The sequence below is a fragment of the Littorina saxatilis genome, linkage group LG17 (genome assembly GCF_037325665.1).
Source record: "Littorina saxatilis isolate snail1 linkage group LG17, US_GU_Lsax_2.0, whole genome shotgun sequence".
Lineage (NCBI taxonomy): Eukaryota > Metazoa > Mollusca > Gastropoda > Littorinimorpha > Littorinidae > Littorina > Littorina saxatilis.
This window is the reverse complement of record NC_090261.1, coordinates 51573065-51598459: the sequence shown is the minus strand read 5'-3', so window position 1 is coordinate 51598459 and position 25395 is coordinate 51573065. Positions and strand designations below refer to the sequence as shown.

Here is a 25395-nt window from a genome sequence, read left to right as displayed (position 1 = left end):
GCCTCAAATAATGCTCTCGAAACAGATAAATCTAAAGCATATTTGAATTAGTCTGACTTGCACACTAAGTTGAATCAGGTTATTTTGAAGTATAGGGGGCTTTTTCATGCGCCTAATGCGCCTAATATGGACCAGTTGTGAATTTTTCTTTATTTAATTTTTGCTGAATGGCTATCAAATCTAATTCACTCTAATTAGGCCTAACGGTTAACCTACGAGAGAAGTACTACCAAACACAAAATGAAACTTCTTCGCAAGAAAACAAGCTAGTTATCAGCAAGAAACAAAAGGTGGTCTATATTAGACAACCTTCCCCCACTGAGCAACAACTGAAATGCAAGCAACAGAAATACGTGAAATTGTGTCAGTTCCTGAACACTGAGAGGTGACTGAGCCTAAAGCTGCTCCCTTATTGTCAATGGGAGTGTGAAACAGTTTTCATACGGCGGAAAGCCATAATCAATGTATTTATGAGGCACATTTCTAGCGCCTGTGCTCTGAGCCAGCGACGTTCAACTGCCAGTGAACTTCCGTCAGCGGCAGTGAATCGATCAAGCACTGAGTCCGCAAAAATAGCCTTGTCGAGCTATGCATGGGTCAAAATGCTGTTTAAACGCACTAAAGCAATATTTTTAACGTGAAAAATGAGTCGTTAATGTTCGTGGCACTTTGTACCGAAAGCCTTATATCAGATAAACGTACAAAAGTGCAAGAGCCTGTGCGAAAAGCATGGGAAGGGAAGTATGACCTCAAGATACTCTCTGTTATTTTTCAAGGTACTCTCAGCGAGACTCCGTGGCGCAACGGTAGCGCGTCTGACTCCAGATCAGAAGGTTGCGTGTTCGAATCACGTCGGGGTCATAGCATGTTTTTTTCCTTTTTTCTTTAAACCGTTCCACAGGCTTGTCCGTCTAGTTTTAAAATCTTTTGTTCCATCATCGCCCGATCACAGGAGCTTGTGTGGCCCGATATTATTTTTGATAATTGCATGAACAATTTCATCAATTGCATTAATTTTAAACTATTTTGGCAGTTTGATTTTGCTTGTTTTGGTTGGCTTTTTGTTTGTGTGTGCATTGTTACTGTTGTTAGTTAGTTACGTTGTTTTGCTATGATTGTTGTTTGTTTATTTTGCTGTTGTAGCTGTTAATTGTTTGGAGGAGGTCAGGGGAGAGGGGCTTACTATTGCTTTGTTTATTTGTTAGTTTGTTTGATTTAAGCGTGGTTTTAATCATTTTCTTTGTACACACGTTCAGTTAAAAAAAAAAAAGAACAATATATTGAACGATAACAAGCAGACTGCTTATCATGAACACGTTCTAAAAATGAGTGATGTTAGTTTTTTTGTTTGTAAGTTGTATGTTCGTGTATTTATTTGCTTTATCTTTTCCTTACCTGTTTGTTTGTTTGATTTTTTTGGTTTGTTTGTTCGTTTGTTTGTTTTGAGCATTTTTTGTGTGTGACACATTATACATACAAATCTGGAAGAAAAGCGTAAAATCCCACTTTGCCAAAGTTAAGGTGTCCAACTTTAGACGGAAACGCCAACCCCATACCATCACCCCCCACTGACCCCCCCCCCCCCCCCCCTCCCCCTTACTGTTATGATGTGGTGTCATATCCTTGTCCCTGGGTCACGTCGAGTGTCATGTTGTTGGTGTGCTTATACCCCAGTTACATACCGAGTGTCAGCCTTGACTTCGTACTGTAACCATTTTCACAATGCCGCTCAAGCAAACACTCATCTCACGTTACTAAGCACTGGTGACCGATCCGGTTACTGGAAAGAAGTTTTGTACATACCTTCATCAATTTGCCTAGAGTATTTATACGACTCGGATATCTTCATTGCAATGTATGCATTACATTCTTAACTTTCAAGTTTCAAGTTTCAAGTTTTATAAATGACATTTTGGGGCGCAGAGGATACTGCCAACTGACTCAACTCCCTAAAAACAAGCAAAGGCCTGGACAAACACACACACACACACACGCACACACACACACACACACACACACCACACACACACACACGCACACATACGCACGCACACACACACACACACACACACACACACAAATATATATATATATATATACACACACACCACTGACACACACACACGCACGCACACACACACACACACACACACACACACACACACACACACTGACACACCGTGCACTGAACACACAATGTATGATACGGCACACAAACACGCACACACACGCACGCACGCCACACACTGACAAAGACACAGCGATAGACCGTGGAGAGGCTGGGAGAGAGAGAGAGAGAGAGAGAGAGAGAGAGAGAGAGAGAGAGAGAGAGAGAGAGAGAGAGAGAGAAAGTATATACGTCTGCCAGTCCGGTTGCCTTGCATGTCTCAGTGTTTGCCTGTCTGTCTGTCTGTTGGTCGGTCGGTATCAGTGGTCGGTCGGTAGGCCAGTTTGATTTTAAAACAAATAACTTCTGGATACTGAGAGCAGGCAACCAGTAATTAATGCCGCAAGCAGAAATTGTGTTTCAGCAGAAACTACTGAAAATAAATCAAATTCAATCGCCTTTGCCGGTAATAACGGTGCAGATGTACCCAGTTATCCAGGCACTGGTTCAGCATTAGCCCCAGGTTATCGACCGTGTCGGTCACAAGTGAATGCAATACGGCTTTAAAGCCTCACTCAGCCTCACATGAGATTTACAGAACGATGGAATCTTTCACAAAATAAGCAGTTCTAACCTTATGGAACACACTTGCAATAATACCGTGGTGGAGGGTCACATTTAACAGCATTAAATGACACACTTCCGGGCTCCTTTTTTTTCAAACTTTCGAGTCAAAACTTCAAATTGTACTGATCTTGTCTCGATGAAAAAAGAATTCTTTTATGATTAAAGAATGTGTAACAAGCTGTCAATTTATTATTTAGATTTTAAAAGGTGGGTCTAGCGCCAAAAAGAGGCTTCCGATTTGTTTTAAAGTAAATCCGGCTGGCCACGCAAATTACATTCTTTGATAAATACTAGCTCTTTAATTATGGAGGGCACCTAGGATATTCTCTAGACGGTAAGTGTTTAAACGAAAGGATGTTTGTACTGTGTGTAAAAGCCTGACAGTGTCTGTGACCAGAAACTGATGGACGGCTACGGGAGGCTGAGTGAGGCTTTAATGGACGTTTGACCCGGTTTATTCAGTCGGGTATTTTCACACTGGCAGTGACGGTTTGCCGCGTCAGTGCAAACTCAACCCTACACAAACGCTCAGCTGCAGACGAAGCTGAGAAGTTCATGTATAAAGCTGTGTGACAGATTCAGTTTTGTCGGTGGCGAAAACACGAAGTTGCAAGGATGGCAAGCTCAGGTAAGAGAGCGAGAGAGAAACTGAGAGACGGAAAGACTGCATGAGTGTGTCATATGTGTGGGGTGTGTGTGTGTGTGTGTGTGTGCGTGCGTGCGTCAGTCAGTCTATGTGTGTGTGTATTTGTGTGTGTTGTGTGTGTGTGTTCAGTGTGTCACGTGTGTACGTGTGTGTGTGTGCACGGTGTGTGTGCACGGGGGCGGGGGGGGGGGGTGTTCGATTGCAGTGTGTGTGTGTGTCAGCCTGTGTGTAAGACGGTGTGTGTGTGTGTAAGTGTGTGTGTGTGTCGGTGTGTGCGCGTGTGAATTAGGCAAAGCAGCAGCCATGCAAAATGGTAATTGCGAACGTAGGTAACCCATCATTTTTGTTTTTTCTCCTGTTGTTCGCCCTAGCCGTGACGCGGCATTGAACCACAGAGATATAGAATATTCTATACCTCTGTGTATTGAACATAAGAAGGCTGCTCAGGTCAAGGTCATTTGCACAAGAGTTTTATTGCAAAGGCGCTTGGTGAGAAGATTGTTTTAGAACACAGTATCCTGTGAGCTTAGTATAAAAGAGCCGGTCGATCTACTCATCCTTCCTGCACTATGATTGGTTCACACGATAATTATGTGTGTGTGTCAGTGTGTACGGTGCGTGTGTGTGCGCCACGGTGTGTGTGTGTGTGTGTGTGTCAGTGTGTGTCAGTGTGTGTGTGTGTGTGTGTGTGTTTGTCTGTCTGTATGTCTGTTTGTCTCAGTGTCTGTCTCAGTATATGTCTGTCCGTGTGTGCATCTGTGTGTGTCTCTTTGTGTGTTTGTATGCTATACGTCTGCGTTCAGTGTATGAGAAGTGATAATATGTTGTTTTTGTGTTCAAAGTTTTGTTTTCAAATGAACGCGGATGAAGGGGTTTGCAGAATAAGTGTTGAAGAGATAAAAAAAAAAAAAGGAACAGCGCTTTAATGATGCTTTCCTCTTAAAACTCTGATCATAGCATCTGTTAATGACAGGTAATGTGATACTTCACTTCAATTATTCGGTCCCAGAAAGCAAATATGTTCAGTGCAGCAGCTTCAAGTCCATTGTGCCATATTCTATGTACTTTACTTTATACTGTCAGTCAGTGTCAGTGTGTGTTAGAAGTGGTATAATGTTACTGTTAGTGTAGCTTTCAACATTTATTTTCTGATGAAAGGCGGATGAAGGGTTTGTTCAAAAAATTTCGACGGGGTAAACAGTAATATAGCACGGAAGATGTCAAAGGCAAAGGAAACAACTTCGTTTGATTATGGTAATTATAATGCAGACGACGGTGACGACGAAGACGACGATGACGACTATAAGGATGACAACAACAATGACGATGACGATGATGATGATGAGGAGGATGATGATGAGGATGATGATGATGATGACGACGACGGTGGCGGTGGTGGAGATGATGATGATGATGATTATTATTATAACGATGATGACGACGATGACGACGATGATGATGATGACGACGCCGATGATGATGATGATGATGATGATGATGATGATGATGATGATGATGATGATGATGATGATGATGATGATGATGATGATGATTTCAGACACCTACCATGCCTCTGGTTTGTGTGGACCTCGATTAGAGGACTTCAGGGCTCTCAATGAAGAGATGAACTTCAAGTTATCTGATCAAGTTCTGCAAGAAATGACAGGTAATGTGCACGTTTTACAAATCTGCTCAAGGTGATTATGATTTTTATCAAAGATAATAAGTTACGTATCGTTGCAGAGAACATCTTTTAAACCCTGCCCAGAAGCAAATGATTAAATACAGACCATAGCGTACTCTAGAGATCGCCATGATACAGACACATTCACTCTCTCTCTCTCTCTCTCTCTCTCTCTCTCTCTCTCTCTCTCTCTCTCTCTCTCTCTCTCTCTTTCCGAGTCTCTCTCTCTCTCTCTCTCTCTCTCTCTCTCTCTCTCTCTCTCTCTCTCTCTCTCTCTCTCTCTCTCTCTCTCTCTCTCTCTCTCTCTCTCAGTCTCGCAGTAGTTGCTTTTGATCATCGTGTCTAAACAAATTCATCCACCTGCTGAAATCAACATTGTTTTCCTGTGAATATGTTTATTTTATGTCTTTGTTAAAAGCTGTGTTGCACTATCAAACGTTTTGAAGCCTCATTGTGTAAGTGCACAATACTAGGAAACGGGAGAAACATGGATGGGTGAACAACTTTGTCGGTTTATAAAATTACCCAAGCCGACAAAACGATGGATGCAGTTGATTTGATGTGATTTATGATGTATTTATTTTGTGAATACAGTCATGTTTGCATACTAAATTGGTATTTTTGTGGTGTATTTGATATGTGTCTGCCTGTCAGTCTGTCTCTTTCTCTTTAACACACACGCACACACACACACGCGCGCACACACACACACACATACGGACGAGGAGCACCTTAGGTACCGGTCATACGCAGACGGATCTGTGTGACTTCTGTACGTACGAAATCCACATTAGGTACCGTTTGGCTATACACAGTGTGTAACCCGTACGGACGAAGGCGTTAAGTACCTGTTTCCTATACACACTGATGGTTGTGTATAGTGTCAGTAAAGTGTGAATAGGTGAGGATGGAACTTTAACCGTCGATCACTTTACATGTATAACCTCAATTAATATGTTGCATGTTTTGCTTTTGATTTGTATGTTCCTTACTTTGTCATTTTGTTGTTTATGTTTATTTGCTTGTTTGCTTACTTGTCGATTGTTTGCTGGTTCGTTCGTTTACTTTGTTTATTTGTCATGTGGCTTTACTTGTTTATCATTTATTAGACATTTGTATTAGAAGTAAGGACCGGTTGTAAGAAAAGGCGTCACCTTAAACCTCTATCCTTGAAAAATAAAGTTCCATCATCATTATTATCATCTCTCTCTCTCTCTCTCTCTCTCTCTCTCTCTCTCTCTCTCTCTCTCTCTCTCTCTCTCTCTCTCTCTCCCTCTCTCTCTCTCTCTCTCTCTCTCTCTCTTTTTTTTTACATTTAGTCAAGTTTTGTCTGTGCCGGTGTGCGTGCGCGTGTGTAGAGCGATTCAGAGTAAACTACTGGACCGATCTTTATGAAATTTTACATGAGAGTTCCTGGGTATGATATCCCCGGACGTGTTTTTTCTTTTTTCGATAAATGTCTTTGATGACGTCATATCCGGCTCTTTGTAAAAGTTGAGACGGCACTGTCACATCCTCATTTTTCAATCAAATTGATTGAAATTTTGGCCAAGCAATCTTCGACAAAGGCCGGACTTCAGTATTGTATTTCAGCTTGGTGGCTTAAAAATTAATTAATGACTTTGGTCATTAAAAATCTGAAAATTGTAATTAATTTTTTTTTTATAAAACGATCGAAATTTACATTCATCTTATTCTTCATTATTTTCTGATTCCAAAAACATATAAATATGTTATATTCGGATTAAAAACAAGCTCTCAAAATTAAAAATTAAAAATTATGATCAAAATCAAATTTCCGAAATCGATTAAAAAACAATTTCATCTTATTCCTTGTCGGTTCCTGATTCCAAATCATATAGAGTTTGGATTAAAAACACGCTCAGAAAGATAAAACGAAGAGAGGTACAGAAAAGCGTGCTATGCAGCACAGCGAAACCACCACCGCGCTAAACAGTCTCGTCAGTTTCACTGCGTTTTGCGCGAGCGGCGGACTACGGTCACTGTAAAAAAAATGCAGTGCGTTCTGTGAGTTCCACAGCTTGACTAAATGTAGTAATTTCGCCTTAAGCGACTTGTTTTTTTTTTGTTTTTTTTTTAAATTGGAGAAAACCTGTTTCTTTTTTTTCTCTTTTTTTTGTGGTTTGCATGGTTGTTTATACAAAAAGCAATTGAGGAGCCATACATGGTTACTTATTTTTTCTCCTTTTTTTTTTCCTTATTCTCGTCCATCCGCTCCATCCCACCCCCCTCATAATATTCACAAACGTCATATATCACTTCACCTCATCTCGACTTATACATTACTCACATACTTCCAATGTACATTTCATTTTCCAATATACTATTCAAATCGTATCTATCACCATACTTATATTTACTAATACACATTTTTGCAATCAAAATAATGTGATTAAGTACCTTATTATTTTGGCATATATTACTAGGTTGATAACCAAACAAGACATCGTGTTCTGAGAATATAATGGACAACATTTTCCCAAAAGCTCGTCAACTTCTCACATTGCCCAAAAAAGTGTTCAACATAATCAATGTGTTTACAAAATGTACATAATTTTGTTTCTCTAATTTTCATTTTTTTTAATAATATATTCGTGGGATAAATATTATGTAATATTTTCCATTGTAACAATCGCAATCTTTCTTCTTTTGTACATTTGCTTGCTAACAGCCAATAATTGTGATCTAGTTTAACCTGATATTTATGTAACCAAAATGTAACAGCGCAAGGCTCGCTCGCTTTGGACTGGACAATCAGCATGCGAAACTTTCTCGCGGAGGGGTTAATGATCACAGGGTTCCGTGTGTCAAGGTCATTATTGTGTTCGCCTGCTCGCGGGCTGGCTGTGTTTTTGCGAAGTGCAAGCGCTCGCACAGCAGTCTTTGCGCCGTACTAAAAAAATCTAGAGGGACTGTATCCTATCTTTGTGCACAGCTGGTTAAAAGGAATCATATCTCCGTTAACCCAAATATCTTTCACCGTATCTAAGTGCGCTTCTATCCATTTTTTTAAAAATATAAGCTTTTATTTTTATAAACCACTTTTATATTGTTCCACAAACATTGATCGCCAAAGCGATCTTCTCTCTCATAAATCAATGCTTTATTATGGATTCATTTTAAGAGAACTTCTGTCCAAAAGTTTGATCGAATGCATTCAATACCTTGGAACAGTTTTAGTGGTGTTGTGGCTTTAAAACAAAGTAAATTTCTTCCCAATACCTGATAAAGACTTAATGGAATCGTTGTCCACGTTTCATGTTTTTGTTGTTGAAGTTTTGCTGCCCATGTGAGTAAAAAAGAAGTCTGCATATCGTGGACGTTTATCATGTTAATACCACCTTCTTCCACCACATTACACAATACATTTCGGCTTTTGTATTTGAATACTTCCTTTTCCAGAGAAACCTGAACAAAATAGTATTCAACTTATCGAGAACTTTAACAGGGGCAAGAAGCGCCTGCATAACGTAAACAAATTGTGAAACTAAGAAGGACTTAATAATACATAATTTGCCGCTTATACTTAAATTTCTTCTTGACTATCTGCAAATGATTTGTTCAACTTTTTCAAGTCTTTTGGACCAATTTTCCATAATTTCAGAGGCCGGGATGTCCTTTTTAAAACTGACTAATTCCCATGATTTTAACCTGGGTATTCCATTTAATATCGCAATATTTCTCTTGACAGTTTATACGCGATCCCAACCACATTGCTTCCGTTTTACTTTTATTTAATTTTAAGCGAGATATATTGGAGAAATCATCAATGATTTTCGTTCGTCATTTAACTGAGGAATATTTGAATTAAGAACTTTACTTTCAGCATCCTCCTCAACAAAATTCCCATTTTTATCAAACCCGTTATTGTAAAATCTCACCTGCTCCTGTAAAATTCCTTTTTGCGTCGTTATTGAGAGCCATTTTCATCAATTAATCTGTCCATACATTTTAAATTAGCTTTCACTTTTTCCATATTTAAAAAATATAATATCCCTCCACATGCACAATTCTATATAACATATTACAACCAAATACAATAGCAAATAAGCAAAAAAACATGGTTTGAAAGGGTAGCTGTATTGGGTTTTTTTCGAACGATGTAAGGATCACTATATCCCGCCAAACCGCAACACGGTGGCCTAGTGGTAAGGCGTCCGCCCAGTGAGCGGGAGGTCGTGGGTTCGAACCCCGGCAGGGATACCTAAGACTTTAAAATTGGCAATCTAGTGGCTGCTCCGCCTGGCGTCTGGCATTATGGGGTTAGTGCTAGGACTGGTTGGTCCGGTGTCAGAATAATGTGACTGGGTGAGACATGAAGCCTGTGCTGCGACTTGTGTCTTGTGTGTGGCGCACGTTAAATGTCAAAGCAGCACCGCCCTGATATGGCCCTTCGTGGTCGGCTGGGCGTTAAGCAAACAACCAACCAAACAAACAAACAAAATATATCCCGCCAACTAGAGTTATTACGGCTTGTTGATTTTGCTGATATAAAAGTCATTTTTTCTCACTTCATTGGTGCAAACAGTGTAATTTTGTGTTGTAAATTTTATTGATATGCAATTGTTGTTATATTTGTAAGCATAAGAGAGAGAGAGAGAGAGAGAGAGAGAGAGAGAGAGAGAGAGAGAGAGAGAGAGAGAGAGAGAGAGAGAGAGAGAGAGAGAGAGATTTTTCACTCCATCAAAGTGTCTCCTTTTGAATGCTAAATATAAGTCAGGGAATACGTCTAAAAATGGCATCCAAATTCCAGGAAATATGTATATTACCTGGATATTTTAGGGAATATATATATTCATTGAGTGAAACAGGGAATACGTATAAATCAAATCTCTTATATTATTAAAAGCTGCATCAAAAGGTTTGCAACATTGATATCGGGACTACACAAAATAGAATGTTTATATAATGGGTGGTGGTGGATAATGCTGTCTGGATTAAAATATAAAAAGAGGTAAACAGGTGGCGAACTGTATTAAGTTTCACTGACGGTCTAGTCTTCAGTGACAGTGCAAATAACAAATCAGAGGTGATTCTTGCTAATCATCAAGCTTTTATTTATCCGTATGAATTTAGCAATGAAAAACGGATTGACAATTAAGGTTAAAGAGAGAGGAAGGGAGAGAAAGAAGGAGGGAGAGAGAGAGGGAGGGGGGAGAGAGGGAGGGGGGAAAGAGGGATGCGTGGGGCTGGCGGTGGGGGTGGGGGGCCGTGGAAAGGAGCAGCTAGTCGTAGAGCGGTTCGACTCGCGCAGTGGCTATACATTACACGGTTCGCGTGCCATCAATTAGAACGTCGTCAAGCAGGTATCCCGCTGAGAAACCTACTGGAGAGCTAGAGAGACCGCTGGACGCATTCCTTGTTTATGGTCAGCAGATTAATGTACTGCCACACTGAGATTGAAATCGCAGAGGCTTACATCGGACTGGGTGGCCGAGTGGTAACGCACTTGCGGAAGAGAGAGGTTGCGAGTTTGACCCTGGGTCAGGGCGTTAGCAATTTTCTCCCCCCTTTCCTAACCTAGGTGGTGGGTTCAACTGCTAGTCTTTCGGATGAAACGAAAAACCGAGGTCCCTTCGTGTACACTACACTGGGGTGTGCACGTTAAAGATCCCACGATTGACAAAAGGGTCTGTCCTGGCAAAATTGAATAGGCATAGATAAAAATTTCCACCAAAATACCCGTGTGACTTGGAATAATAGGCCGTGAAAAGTAGGATATGCGCCGAAATGGCTGCGATCTGCTGGCCGATGTGAATGCGTGATGTATTGTGTAAAATAAATTCCATCTCACACGGCATAAATAAATCCCTGCGCCTTGAATATGTGCGCGATATAAATTGCATAAAATAAAATTAAAATAAATAAATCCCTGCGCTTAGAGCTGTACCCACGGAATACGCGCGATATAAGCCTCATATTGATTGATTGATTGACATCCTCGTATAGTCACAGTATACTGACACCAGTCCTAGCATGATAGAGCGGCTGTCACTATAGGTGTCTCTCTTTGTGTGTCTGTATTATATTACTTGTGATTAAAACAAAAAATGCCTGATGGGAAACAAATAGAAAAAAATGTTATGACAGGGATTCCCCTAATATTTCCGAATGTCATTTCTACAATGACGCTTTAAATAACGTCTTGATGAAACTTGGTTGACGTGAAATGTGGCTTGAAAAAAAAAGAGCATTACAGCAAGCAGAGAATGCAGAGAATAGGGAATATTATCTGTCATAGGGGTACGATACCAGTTAATCACGTTTAACCGAATGTTTGGAGATTCGAGAGTGGAAGATAAGTAGAGTGATATATGGGGGGTGTCATTATTGAAGAGAGAGAGATGGAGAGAGAGGAGAGTTGGGAAAAGAGAGAGTGTGTGTAAGAAGGTGAGAGACAGAGGGCGATGGGGAGAGGTTGAGTGATCATATGAGGGGTGTTGTCAATATTAGAGAGATAGAGGGGAAGAGAAGGAGAGAGAGAGATGGGAGGGTGAAGAAAGAGAGAGAGTGTGTAAGATGCCTCCATAAGAGATGTAGCCTAGAATAAAAGCAATATCTCTCGATACATGTATTATTTCTCTTAACATGTAAGTTATTGTTCGTAGGCCTAATATGAAAACAATAATTTTGAAGTCTGAATCCAGTATCATTATTTTGAACTGTTTCGGTCTATACAACGCTTCCGTGTAGCATATATATCTTTCATATTCTCTTGGGACGGGCCAGGGAATGTGTTACAAACTAACGCTTGCTTATATCAGCAAGCCCAGTCAGTTCTAGCAGAGGGAATGAAATACAATTATGCTCTAGATTGGTCTCTAGGTACTCTCAGTTCAGGCGCGATCGCGGCAGACTCCCTTATTTTTAAGGGAGGGAGAACTTGAGCTCCTGTCAGTCACTCCAGTACACGCGTTCGGAATGCAAGATATGCGTGTGCTCGATACGGTTAATTAAACACTTCCCTCGGCCTATGGGAACTTGACTCAGAGCCGAAGTCGCAGATCCTTTGCCCAGTCCATAAAACAAGAGGCACATACAATACGCGCACTTGACTTGACTTGGCACAGAGATATAGAATAGAATATTCTATATCTCTTTGGGTAGAAGAGACGAAATAGGTGAACAAGAATAATCAGATATGTAATAGTTTTACTGCATTTTAACAAACATTTAGTGTTAATGCTGCTACATTTAAATTAAAGCCATGGGTTTTTTTAAGGTGTGACGTCATTTTCTGTTTTTGTTTTTGTTTTTCTATCCGGGGTTGTAAGAATTTACATGACAAATACAGAAATGTGATCATGCAGGCGAGTTGCAATGATACAGGCAACACAGATTCCAGGCAGTTCGAGTTCATCATTGTCTGCTGTTGGTCTTTGAGCAGTCGCTGTTATTCAGAATAGTCCGGCGCCTGTGGGTGGACATGAATTGCGAAAGCTGTTCCGAGAAGGGTTTACAAATATTTATCAATTTTAAAAGGAATATAAAAAGGAAAAACATCAATCTATATACAAGTAAAGGCTGTAGTTATCTGTCTGTCGTGAAAAATGTCAATGCATTCAATGTTTTTCTTACACACTGGGTGTAAATCTTTCTTTCTTTATTTGGTGTTTAACGTCGTTTTCAACCGCTCACCTCCCACGTGCAAAACGCAGTGATATGCACACGCCAGAATAGCGCGGTAGTGTATTGTGCTAAGCAGGAAAGCGCGCTTTTCTGTATTCTTGTTAACTTTCTGAGCTTGTTTTGAATACAACCTATCATATCTATACGTTTTTGGAATCAGGAAACGATAAAGAATAAGATAAGATCATTTTTGGATCGATTTCTTAAATTTTAATCGTAAGACTAATTAATCTATTTTCGTTAATTGTGATCACATTTTAAGAGTAAACATGACATATGTATGTATTTTTAGATTCAGAATGTCATGAAGAATACGATGCAATCAATTTTAAATCTGTTTGCGAAAAATCGATTTTAATGACAACTTTAATGAGCAAACTCATTAATTAATTTGTAAGCCTCCAAGCTGAAATGCAATACCAAAGTCCGGGCGTCGTCGAAGATTACTTGACCAAAATTTCAACCAATTTGGTTTAAAAATGAGAGCGTGACAGTGCCGCCTCAACTTTTACGAAAAGCCGGATATGACGAAGAGCGGTTTAGTAGTTGCGCTGAGAAGGATAGCACGCTTTTCTGTACCTCTCTTCGTTTTAACTTTCTGAGCGTGTTTTTAATCCAAACATATCATATCTATATGTTTTTGGAATCAGGAACCGACAGGGAATAAGATGAAAGTGTTTTTAAATTGATTTCGGAAATTTAATTTTGATAATAATTTTTATATTTTTAATTTTCAGAGCTTGTTTTTAATCCAAATATAACATATTTATATGTTTTGGGAATCAGACAATGATGAAGAATAAGATAAACGTAAATTTGGATCGTTTTATAAATTTTTATTTTTTTTTACAATTTTCAGATTTTTAATGACCAAAGTCATTAATTAATTTTTAAGCCACCAAGCTGAAATGCAATACCGAAGTCCGGGCTTCGTCGAAGATTACTTGACCAAAATGTCAACCAATTTGGTTTAAAAATGAGAGCGTGACAGTGCCGCCTCAACTTTCACGAAAAGCCGGATATGACGTCATAAAAGACATTTATCAAAAAAATGAAAAATATGTCTGGGGATATCATACTCAGGAGCTCTCATGTCAAATTTCATTAAATCGGTCCAGTAGTTTAGTCTGAATCGCTCTACACACACAGACACAGACACACACAGACACACACAGACACACACACACACACACACACACACACACACACGCACACACACCGCGACCCTCGTCTCGATTCCCCCCTCTACGTTAAAACATTTAGTCAAAACTTGACTAAATGTAAAAACGGGTCTGGTTTGAGCAGTGACACAGGGAAATCTGTACATCAAACCTCTGCAGCATAGAGAAATTCTCTCCAGAGTCTTCGGAGTTGTCAGCGTTTGGAAACTTGATAGTCTGCTACCGACGGGGGGAAAGTTCTTGACCTGCAGCATGGCAGGTCAAAATAACACACTGGGACCGAAGCGGTGGTGGAGCTTAATTGATACCGACATGGTTACTGCACAAACGGCCAGCTAAGCCACACCTCCTTTTGGCGCGTGCTGTGACTGCGCCTAGACTGCTCTACCGAATGTACGCGAGTAGTAACATATGATAGCGGTCAGTGGATCAGTTACCAACATTCCTACTGACATCTGGTAGTGATTTAGTCTTGATGGTGATCGGTGCTTTCCTTCGTTAGCCACTGGACTTGTCAGTTACATTTTGACGATTATCTGAGCGACCCCTTTTACAGAAAATTCAAATATCAACCGAACCCATTCATGGAAGATCAAATAGGATGTACATTAGGTCCCTAATCACGAAGAGGGTCACCTAGAAACTCTCTCAAATATGTGATTTTTCTTGATACATTGTTAACTAATCTAAAAGATTGGAGTTTTCCTAACAATACACACACACAACGTATTCGTTTTGGTAACAAAAATAATGATATGGCATGTATCAATAGCCGGCATGTGATAAAGGGGTAACAAAATAATAATTAACAAGTGACCATAATGATCCTAATACTTTCCGTTTATCATCTCGTGCTGTGGTTGTTGTTTTATTATTTAAAGTCTTCGTCTCGGGCTGATTGGTCCTGATATGGCTCAAAAGAGTCCGCTGGACCGAAAGCAAAAATCAAGTAAAGTATCTGGGGCTGATAGAACATATGGACCCTAACGGGTGTATGGTCAGCAGTATATTAAAACCCTTCATGGCCGGATAATATGGTACCTAGGGTCACCAAAGTTCAGAGCTTCTCGGCATCGACTCCGATGAGCATGCTTCCTAATAGTGGTGTCAACAGTTTTATCAGTTTTGGAGAAAAGTGGGTGCAAACGAAAACATTTAAACAATGCCTGACGGGATAATGTTGGCACTAGGATCATCAAACTACAGAGCAAATCAATATCAATCACCACAAACTGGGGCCTTAAATTCGGAGAAAATAACTGTGTCCTTACTGGAGACAATTGAGTTTGTTTGTTTGTTTGTTTGCTTAACGCCCTGCCGACCACGAAGGGCCATATCAGGGCGGTGCTGCTTTGACATATAACGTGCGCCACACACAAGACACAAGTCGCAGCACAGGCTTCATGTCTCACCCAGTCACATTATTCTGACACCGGACCAACCAGTCCTAGCACTAACCCCATAATGCCAGACGCCAGGCGGAGCAGCCACTAGATTGCCAATTTTAAAGTCTTAGGTATGACCCGGCCGGGGTTCGAACCCACCACTAGGCGCCTTACCACTAGGCCAACCGGACGCCTTACCACTAGGCCAACCGTGCCGGTTAGACAATTGAGTACATGTATACGAAATAGCATTTCCTGGCGGGATAATTTTGAGTGACACCAGGGTCATCAATCTGCAGGACATAATTATGAGCGTTTATTCCCATGGACCTCGAGCTCATAGCCAAAGTGAGTTTCAATAGCTTTACCCATTTGGGAGAAATGAGTACATATATATGTTAGTCATATTGAGAACAGACACAAGTCAAACGGGATAATTGCACTATGATCAACAAACTACTTCGTTTGAATGCAAATGTGTTGTTGTTCGTCACCCAGAGGGTGGACGTTTGCGTTTGTTCCGGTCAGTCTATATGTCACAAAAGTCACTAAAATATCACTCACGTGAACTGTCAAGACGCAAAATAGATAAGTTGGTAAATTGCTCTCCTAACGTGACAAAACGAAAGTGTCCGAGGCAGGAGATTGAATTCCATTGGCGTCGTTAATCATTGTCCAAAATTTAACGAACATAGAACCATTTTATTCAATAGTCTACCAACGTACGCTCTGGATTGCAAAACACTTTTGTTTGGCAATACTGATTTAACTATATCTTTGAATATGAAAATAGTTTCTGCTGTACAAGATTACGTTATGTCAACTGATCGCTTCGGCTGATAGTATATTAACAGTGACAGCAATAGATGTAGCAAAGCATTCTCTCTCTCTCTCTCTCTCTCTCTCTCTCTCTCTCTCTCTCTCTCTCTCTCTCTCTCTCTCTCTCTCTCTCTCTCTCTCTCTCTCCCTCTCTTTATTTGTATAAAATATTATGAAATATTTTGAAAGAAAAAGGTTAAAGTTATCACTTGTTCGCCATGTCTTGTTATCAGAATGTGTATTGATAATTAGTTTTGGAACGTGTCCATAAGCAGTCTGCTTGTTAACGTTCTTAATGTTGTTACTGTATATAACATGTATACAAGAAATTAATAAAAACACGCTTAAACCAATTTAAAAAAAAAAGCTTACTGTGTGACGCAGGGGTTTGTCGGACCTGTTCTTCTTAGGGGTTGGGGAGGGAGGAGGTGTTGCGTTGTTGTTGGTTTTTTTTTTTTGGGGGGGGGGAGAAGAACATTGCAGTTATGATAAAAAAAAATTCTGTCAATATTTGTCCCGCGCTAATCTGTGTGAAATCGCTTACCGTTGCCAATTATAATTCATATATTAATACAGGTACTGGTAGCCTCAGTCACACGAAATTGCTAATTTCTGTGGTACTGGGCAACTTTCACGTTATTCCTTTTGCATGGGCATAGTGGAGGCCACCTCGATCAGGACTGGCTGAGTCTAATGTGTTTATTTTTTAATTAAGTGGGTTTATTTGAACATTAAATATTTTTACCTACCGCCGGAAGCCCTTAGGCACCCCTGAAACTCGACATGCAGCCGTCCGGGATAAAACTGCCCGAGAATCCAATAAACACTTTAGACAACACAGTATCATGTCAAATCAAGTTTACTCTCAAACCTATCAAGTTGTTATCGTTGTTACTTATTGGAATGGCAAACACGGGAACATCCATTGCCTATGGTTTTTGTAATGTCGACCATAGCTGTATTTTTCCCTGAAACTTTTGCAAATTATTTGTAGGCCAGTTGGTTAGGACACTCTTGCTTCAACATGTTCTAATCACGTACGTTCGAATCCACGCGGTGTCACATTTTTTCTCCCTTTCCCCTACGCTACATTACTTTTCAGGGAATGTGTGCTGTTCATTGTTATTTTATTTTACTGATACGTTTTTATAATTTAATTCGTCATCCAGCGGGAACGTTTGCGATTGTTCCATTCCGTAAGTATGCATGTATGTATGTCACAATATAGGAACTGCGATAAATCCTGAACCGCTAAGTATTTTTCAACCAAACTTTGTAGGTAGATGTAGACACACGATAGCCTATTGTGTGCAACATTTATATTGGATATGTCAAAGGTCAAGGTCATTACGGGGCCCGATGGTTAAAATACATAATCAGCCATATCTCCCAAAGTTCTGGGAATATTTCAATGAAACTTTTTTCATTACATACTCTGAGGAAGGGTCTACAAAATAGCAGTACAAAATACCAAGTCACAGCGAGAAATGTTTCAGAAATTCGAGTTAATTTTTTTTAAGTTGAAGGGACTAATGTGCTGCGTCTTCATGTTCAATTTCATAAAACATGGTTGGCTGGTTCCAAAGTTATAAGGGTTTTAGTGTTTGATTCTCCAATGCATAAACATCCATATCTCCCAAAGTTCTGGGAATATTTCAATGAAACCTTTTTTATTACATACTCCGAGGAAGGGTCTACAAAATAGCAGTTACAAATTACAAAATCACAGCGAAATGTTTTTCGCAGAAAATCGAGTTGATTTTTTTCTCTTTTGAATTCATGAAGGGACTAATGGCCTGCGTCTTCATGTTTAATTTCATTAAAAAAAAAATGGTTGGCTGGTTCCAAAGTTATAAGGGTTTTTACCATCATATGTGTGGTTATCATATGACTGATAGTTAAATAAGGCTTCGCTGATCAGGGGAGCTAATCTACTCCAATCACCGTCGCTTTGAAGCTATGAATACAATAATAAATCAGTCATGATTCAGACAAGATAAGTCGACCATTGCAACAATAATAGCAATTGATCATGGGATGGATTCGCATAGACACTTTAATATCCACACCATCAGTGATTAATGAAAATCATAAAACATTTGTTACATCCCGTGAGGAGCACGAGTATTGCTAGTGATAATAATAATAAACATTTAGAATCCGAATACTTCCTTATGCAAGGAGCCCTAGTCGGTTACATAAACCGAAGATGGGGAGGTAGAACTTTTCTCTCCCTTCTTCAATGCTAGCGTTCTTGGCCAGGGCACGGTAACTTGATCCCAACACGAAAAGGAACGCTGAAAACATGGTCCTGTGGCGCCGCGAACCGGTGGTCAGCATCTGACTTACATTGCTAGCTCGCGAAGCCACGGCGAAAGGGCTACGGCTGTAACCCGATAACGGCATCGGCTGATAACAAGTTCACGCTGATATCAATGGCCTTGCTGCATCGCCAATTATCCTTCTGCAGTTCAGGCGCGATCGCGGCAGACTCCCTTATTTTTAAGGGAGGGAGAACTTGAGCTCCTGTCAGTCACTCCAGTACACGCGTTCGGAATGCAAGATATGCGTGTGCTCGATACGGTTAATTAAACACTTCCCTCGGCCTATGGGAACTTGACTCAGAGCCGAAGTCGCAGATCCTTTGCCCAGTCCATAAAACAAGAGGCACATACAATACGCGCACTTGACTTGACTTGGCACAGAGATATAGAATAGAATATTCTATATCTCTTTGGGTAGAAGAGACGAAATAGGTGAACAAGAATAATCAGATATGTAATAGTTTTACTGCATTTTAACAAACATTTAGTGTTAATGCTGCTACATTTAAATTAAAGCCATGGGTTTTTTTAAGGTGTGACGTCATTTTCTGTTTTTGTTTTTGTTTTTCTATCCGGGGTTGTAAGAATTTACATGACAAATACAGAAATGTGATCATGCAGGCGAGTTGCAATGATACAGGCAACACAGATTCCAGGCAGTTCGAGTTCATCATTGTCTGCTGTTGGTCTTTGAGCAGTCGCTGTTATTCAGAATAGTCCGGCGCCTGTGGGTGGACATGAATTGCGAAAGCTGTTCCGAGAAGGGTTTACAAATATTTATCAATTTTAAAAGGAATATAAAAAGGAAAAACATCAATCTATATACAAGTAAAGGCTGTAGTTATCTGTCTGTCGTGAAAAATGTCAATGCATTCAATGTTTTTCTTACACACTGGGTGTAAATCTTTCTTTCTTTATTTGGTGTTTAACGTCGTTTTCAACCGCTCACCTCCCACGTGCAAAACGCAGTGATATGCACACGCCAGAATAGCGCGGTAGTGTATTGTGCTAAGCAGGAAAGCGCGCTTTTCTGTATTCTTGTTAACTTTCTGAGCTTGTTTTGAATACAACCTATCATATCTATACGTTTTTGGAATCAGGAAACGATAAAGAATAAGATAAGATCATTTTTGGATCGATTTCTTAAATTTTAATCGTAAGACTAATTAATCTATTTTCGTTAATTGTGATCACATTTTAAGAGTAAACATGACATATGTATGTATTTTTAGATTCAGAATGTCATGAAGAATACGATGCAATCAATTTTAAATCTGTTTGCGAAAAATCGATTTTAATGACAACTTTAATGAGCAAACTCATTAATTAATTTGTAAGCCTCCAAGCTGAAATGCAATACCAAAGTCCGGGCGTCGTCGAAGATTACTTGACCAAAATTTCAACCAATTTGGTTTAAAAATGAGAGCGTGACAGTGCCGCCTCAACTTTTACGAAAAGCCGGATATGACGAAGAGCGGTTTAGTAGTTGCGCTGAGAAGGATAGCACGCTTTTCTGTACCTCTCTTCGTTTTAACTTTCTGAGCGTGTTTTTAATCCAAACATATCATATCTATATGTTTTTGGAATCAGGAACCGACAGGGAATAAGATGAAAGTGTTTTTAAATTGATTTCGGAAATTTAATTTTGATAATAATTTTTATATTTTTAATTTTCAGAGCTTGTTTTTAATCCAAATATAACATATTTATATGTTTTGGGAATCAGACAATGATGAAGAATAAGATAAACGTAAATTTGGATCGTTTTATAAATTTTTATTTTTTTTTACAATTTTCAGATTTTTAATGACCAAAGTCATTAATTAATTTTTAAGCCACCAAGCTGAAATGCAATACCGAAGTCCGGGCTTCGTCGAAGATTACTTGACCAAAATGTCAACCAATTTGGTTTAAAAATGAGAGCGTGACAGTGCCGCCTCAACTTTCACGAAAAGCCGGATATGACGTCATAAAAGACATTTATCAAAAAAATGAAAAATATGTCTGGGGATATCATACTCAGGAGCTCTCATGTCAAATTTCATTAAATCGGTCCAGTAGTTTAGTCTGAATCGCTCTACACACACAGACACAGACACACACAGACACACACAGACACACACACACACACACACACACACACACACACGCACACACACCGCGACCCTCGTCTCGATTCCCCCCTCTACGTTAAAACATTTAGTCAAAACTTGACTAAATGTAAAAACGGGTCTGGTTTGAGCAGTGACACAGGGAAATCTGTACATCAAACCTCTGCAGCATAGAGAAATTCTCTCCAGAGTCTTCGGAGTTGTCAGCGTTTGGAAACTTGATAGTCTGCTACCGACGGGGGGAAAGTTCTTGACCTGCAGCATGGCAGGTCAAAATAACACACTGGGACCGAAGCGGTGGTGGAGCTTAATTGATACCGACATGGTTACTGCACAAACGGCCAGCTAAGCCACACCTCCTTTTGGCGCGTGCTGTGACTGCGCCTAGACTGTCTGAGGCTCGGGCACCCCGCTGCACCAGCCTCTCCTTTCACCTCTACTTCTGGTGGCCCAATCGGAGGGAGGTTCCTCTGCCAGCCACCGATGCTGGTTGCTTCGCCTTTTCGTGATATTTGACCTCCTTGACCTTTAATAACATCTAGCCTTGTGTAGAGCACTTGCAAATTGGCGATTTATCACAAAATCAGGACTATCATAATGTAAGACAAGTACTATACACTTATAACTTTTTTCGTATTTTTTTGTTGCTGTTTAATTTTATTATTATCATAAAACTATTAATATTATAATTAAGTTCTCATGACCCACAATCTTGACAATAACTGAAGTAATGACATCAGTGACTATGCCTTGAAGCTCTTGGACAACATTCAAGTGTGTGATATTTATTCTGATATTACTGACAACCTTGAAAAATAACTGTGAAGTAAAACAGCACCCGAGACTATTAGCCCTGACGTATATTTGACAATGTTCAAAAAATGTTTCTGCTACTATGGGAATAACTGAGGTAATGGCGTGAAGTAATTAATATGTGTTGTTCATAAATGTGTAATATTGTGTTTCACTATGGCTCTCACTGATTGTACACGAGGGTCCATAACTCTACAGTCTCGTGCCCTGTTCCCCACTGACGCTGCTGCTCCATTTAGCGAAACAGTCATGCCTAGTGAGTTAGATAACCTGCAGACAGCAGCGGCACCCCCCACCCCCCACCCCCACTCCTCCGAAAATAAACAAAGGGACCATAAGCACCATCAAACCGCCCGCTTATTACCCCACCCCTGGAATGAAGTAAAAGAAGACCCCAAAAATAAATACAAAATTAAAAAATAAAAACACCTGCCAAATTAAAGAAGTTTGTAACATGAACTATAAAAGATGATTAACCAACAATCAAAAAACAAGAGGAATGGGTTCAAAGGGATCCCTGCGTCACATTTCACACACAAAAAATAACATGAGATTTAACCCACGGCAACCTTGGAGACCACAGGCGAACATTGACATACCAACTACGCCATAACGGGTTACAATTATAGATTGCGCTCACAACTGTTTTTGTCTGCCTTTACCTCGCGGGCTTTTACGGGCTATGTAAGGATCATTTTGTTTAACTTCAACTAAGAACTTGATTTACAGACACATTTTTAGCGGAAACACCCTGAATTGTTTTGAAGGGTCGTCTTCTGAGTATGTACTACAAACATTTTGATTAAAATATTCAAAGAAGTTTGGGAGATATATTGATGTTCACGTGTATGTTGGGTTATGGAGTCGTCGAGTCGAAGACTGTGCGGAAACGGTACGCCGATTACATCATGTTAGATACACAACCTATATACTATGGCTGTGTAGCCTAATCACAATTAAATTGGACGTGCACGAACCATACATTTTAATATTTTGAACCGAGTGACACCAAATGCTTTGATGTTCGAGTCTGTACTTTCAAGCAACACAGCATGATTCATCCCATGTGTTTTACACCATAAGTGTAGCAGAAGTCCCTATACAATCTTCATGTATCATACCATTATATAATCTATGATATATATTAATTATATATGTATAGATAAGGCTATACACTTATCATTGCTTGCATTAAACCAGACAAATAGAGACAGACAGAGATAGGGACAGACGGAGAGACCGACGCGGAAACAGATAAATAAAGACAGACAGGAGGAGAAAGAGAGGGAGAGAGAGGGAGAGATCTAAAGACAGAGACAGACAGCGGTAACAGCATCAAAATACATCATTTAACAACGATATCTAAAAGCATAATACTATTGGTGGTATATGAAGAAAAGTATTGAAAGGAGTGCCTGGCGGGATAATAGTAGGACTACGAATATAAGTTTTAGTTACAATCGTGTGAAGCCATCTTTGAAGGCATACGCACAGATTCAGCTCATTTGACTCTAAAACATCCGTTATCTGAGTACGGACAGTAAAACAGAAGGACTGCGTGACTGTATAGCATTTTGTATACATACTAATTATGCTTATACTGTCTTATACTGTTTAAAACGTTCGCCAGAGACGTTTCTGTTTAATTTTGGTAGCACCTATTTGAGCCTCGTGCTTTTGTGTTTCTTCATCTTGCCCTTTCTATTGTAATTCGGACTTGCGTACTTCTCTTTTTAACTGTCAATAGACACTATACAGTGTTCGATGAAACAACGCATCAGTTCAGGCGCAGTCAAGTCCAGACTAGCCCCTGTCAGTCACTCCAGTACACGCGTTCGGAATGCACGACATAGCGTGCTTGACTCGATACGGTTAGTTAAACACTTCCCCTCTGCCTTTAGGTAACTTGACACTGATAGCGCGGCGGGGAGGTAGCTCAGTTGGTAGCGCGCTGGCTTTGTAGCCAGTTGGTCGCTATCAGCATGGGTTCGATCCCCACGTTCGGCGAGAGATTTATTTCTCGGAGTCAACTTTGTGCAGACTCTCTTCGGTGTCCGAACACCCCCGTGTGAACACATGCGCACGAAAAAATCCCACGTTCACAGCGAAAGACTCAGGGCTTGGAAAACACGAAGACACGCATGTATCATCTCTCGTCTCCGATTATCATGATCGTATTTCGATACTTTGACGAGACAAACCCAATGCTGGTGTGTCGAAGAAGACAGCCACAGCGGGCTTGTTCGAATCAAAGTATCACACCATAACTTCAACGTATTACCAATACCTGTCCCAATATAGACCAGTTGGTCTAAGAGGACGTTAAACCCTAAAAGTCAGTCACACTGATAGCCGAAGGCGCAGCTCCTTTGCCCAGTCCATAAAACAAGAGGCACATACAACACACGCACATGGGTAGAGGAGACGAAATAGGTGAATAAGAATAATCAGATATGTAATAGCTTTACTGCATTATAACAAACATTTAGGTGTTAATGCTGCTATTTTAAATTAAAGCCATGCTTTTGTTGTTTAAACTGTGGCGTCATTTTCTGGTTTTGTTTTTGTATCCGGGGTTGTAAGAATGTACATGACAAATACAGGCATGTGATCATGCAGCCGAGTTGCAATGAGAAAGGCAACACAGATTCAGGCAGTTCGAGTTCATCATTAAAATTGTCTTCTGTTGGTCTTTGGCATGGTGCGTGTCAAGACCTCACAGTCATGCTGGGAAGAAACCCTAGGTAGTGGAAGGTTACCGCTGTTCTCCCCTCACACTCTCTGTAACTCTCACGGTCCCTCTTTCTCCCCCCCTCCCTCTCTCTTATCTTATAATAAATTTAGAGTACAAATATATATCTCTCTTTCCCCCTATCTCGATTTCTCTCCCTTTCCCTCCTCTCTCTGTTTCCCTCTTTCCTCTATCAATAAATTTAGAATACGAAATTTTCTCTCTCTCTCTCTCTCTCTCTCTCTCTCTCTCTCTCTCTCTCTCTCTCTCTCTCTCTCTCTCTCTCTCTCTCTCTCTCTCTCTCTCTCTCTCTCTCTCTCTCTCTCTCTCTCTCTCTCTCTCTCTCCTGTTTAGAATGCAGTGAACGTTTCGACATTTATAATTGTTACAAAACATGTTTGGAAAAAGAGAAATACATTGAATTAATCGAAGATATTAAGTACAGAGTTGCTCTTACTCGTTTCCGCGCAGGAGTATCCGAAATCAACGCTCACAAGTTTCGGTACGCACCAAACCAAACGACAAGAAACTGTCCTCTCTGTACAGCTGATAAAGAAGATGAACACCATGTTGTATTTTTATGTCCCTTTTATCAAGACCTTCGAGCAAAGTATTTGACAATCTCGAACTCTAAGACGCTGCAACAACAACTTGTGTATTTCTGTGGCAGTAATGAGGATAATTTGATGAACAGCTTCAGCAGATTTGTGTTCTTCATGTTACAGAAGAGACGAACCCTTAGAAATCAGGTTCGGTGACATGTCATCAGGGTCTTAATGTATTTGTTGAATTTTATGCGTGACTATAATTTATAACTGTGCAGATACTATTGCTGTTATTTTAACCACTATTGTAAGGGGCTGTGGCCTTAGACAATTAAAGATTTGTTCTTGTTCTTGTTCTTGTTCTCTCTCTCTCTCTCTCTCTCTCTCTCTCTCTCTCTCTCTCTCTCTCTCTCTCTCTCATAATTTATTGATAGTGATACTAATAGTATTCCTTCTCCCCTCACGCTCTCTGTATTTCTCACGGTCCCTCTTTCTCCCCCCCCCCCCTCCTACCTCTCTCTCTTATCTTATAATACATTTCTCTCCTCTATCAATAAATTTAGAATACGATATTATCTCTCTGTGCCTCTCTCTCTTACTGTCGTTGCGCGCGCACGCTTATTATGAGGTAAGGGAGGTAGAGGTAGGGGGGGGGGGGGGGGAAGAGGGAACGTGAGCTAGAGACGGAAAAAGTGAGGAGAGAATACTATAAATATATATTATGTAATAGAGAGAGAGAGAGAGCGAGAGAGATATAAAAGAAAGAGAGAGA

General features: G+C 40.1%; 1 protein-coding gene and 1 non-coding gene across 2 annotated transcripts in view; both read left to right on the top strand.

Annotated features, from left to right (window-relative positions):
- The first annotated feature begins 789 nt into the window (after window positions 1-789).
- On the top strand, window positions 790-861 carry Trnaw-cca (transfer RNA tryptophan (anticodon CCA)). Its single transcript has one exon. It is a non-coding gene; the product is annotated as a tRNA-Trp (tRNA).
- A 2338-nt stretch (window positions 862-3199) lies between these two features.
- Window positions 3200-25395, top strand: part of LOC138953833 (amidase-like) — a 39161-nt gene continuing 16965 nt past the window's right edge. The window contains exons 1-2 of the mRNA XM_070325778.1: window positions 3200-3362; window positions 4939-5046. Of these exons, the coding sequence (XP_070181879.1) occupies window positions 3350-3362; window positions 4939-5046 (121 nt within the window). The 5' untranslated portion in view covers window positions 3200-3349. The remainder of the gene's footprint in view (window positions 3363-4938; window positions 5047-25395) is intronic.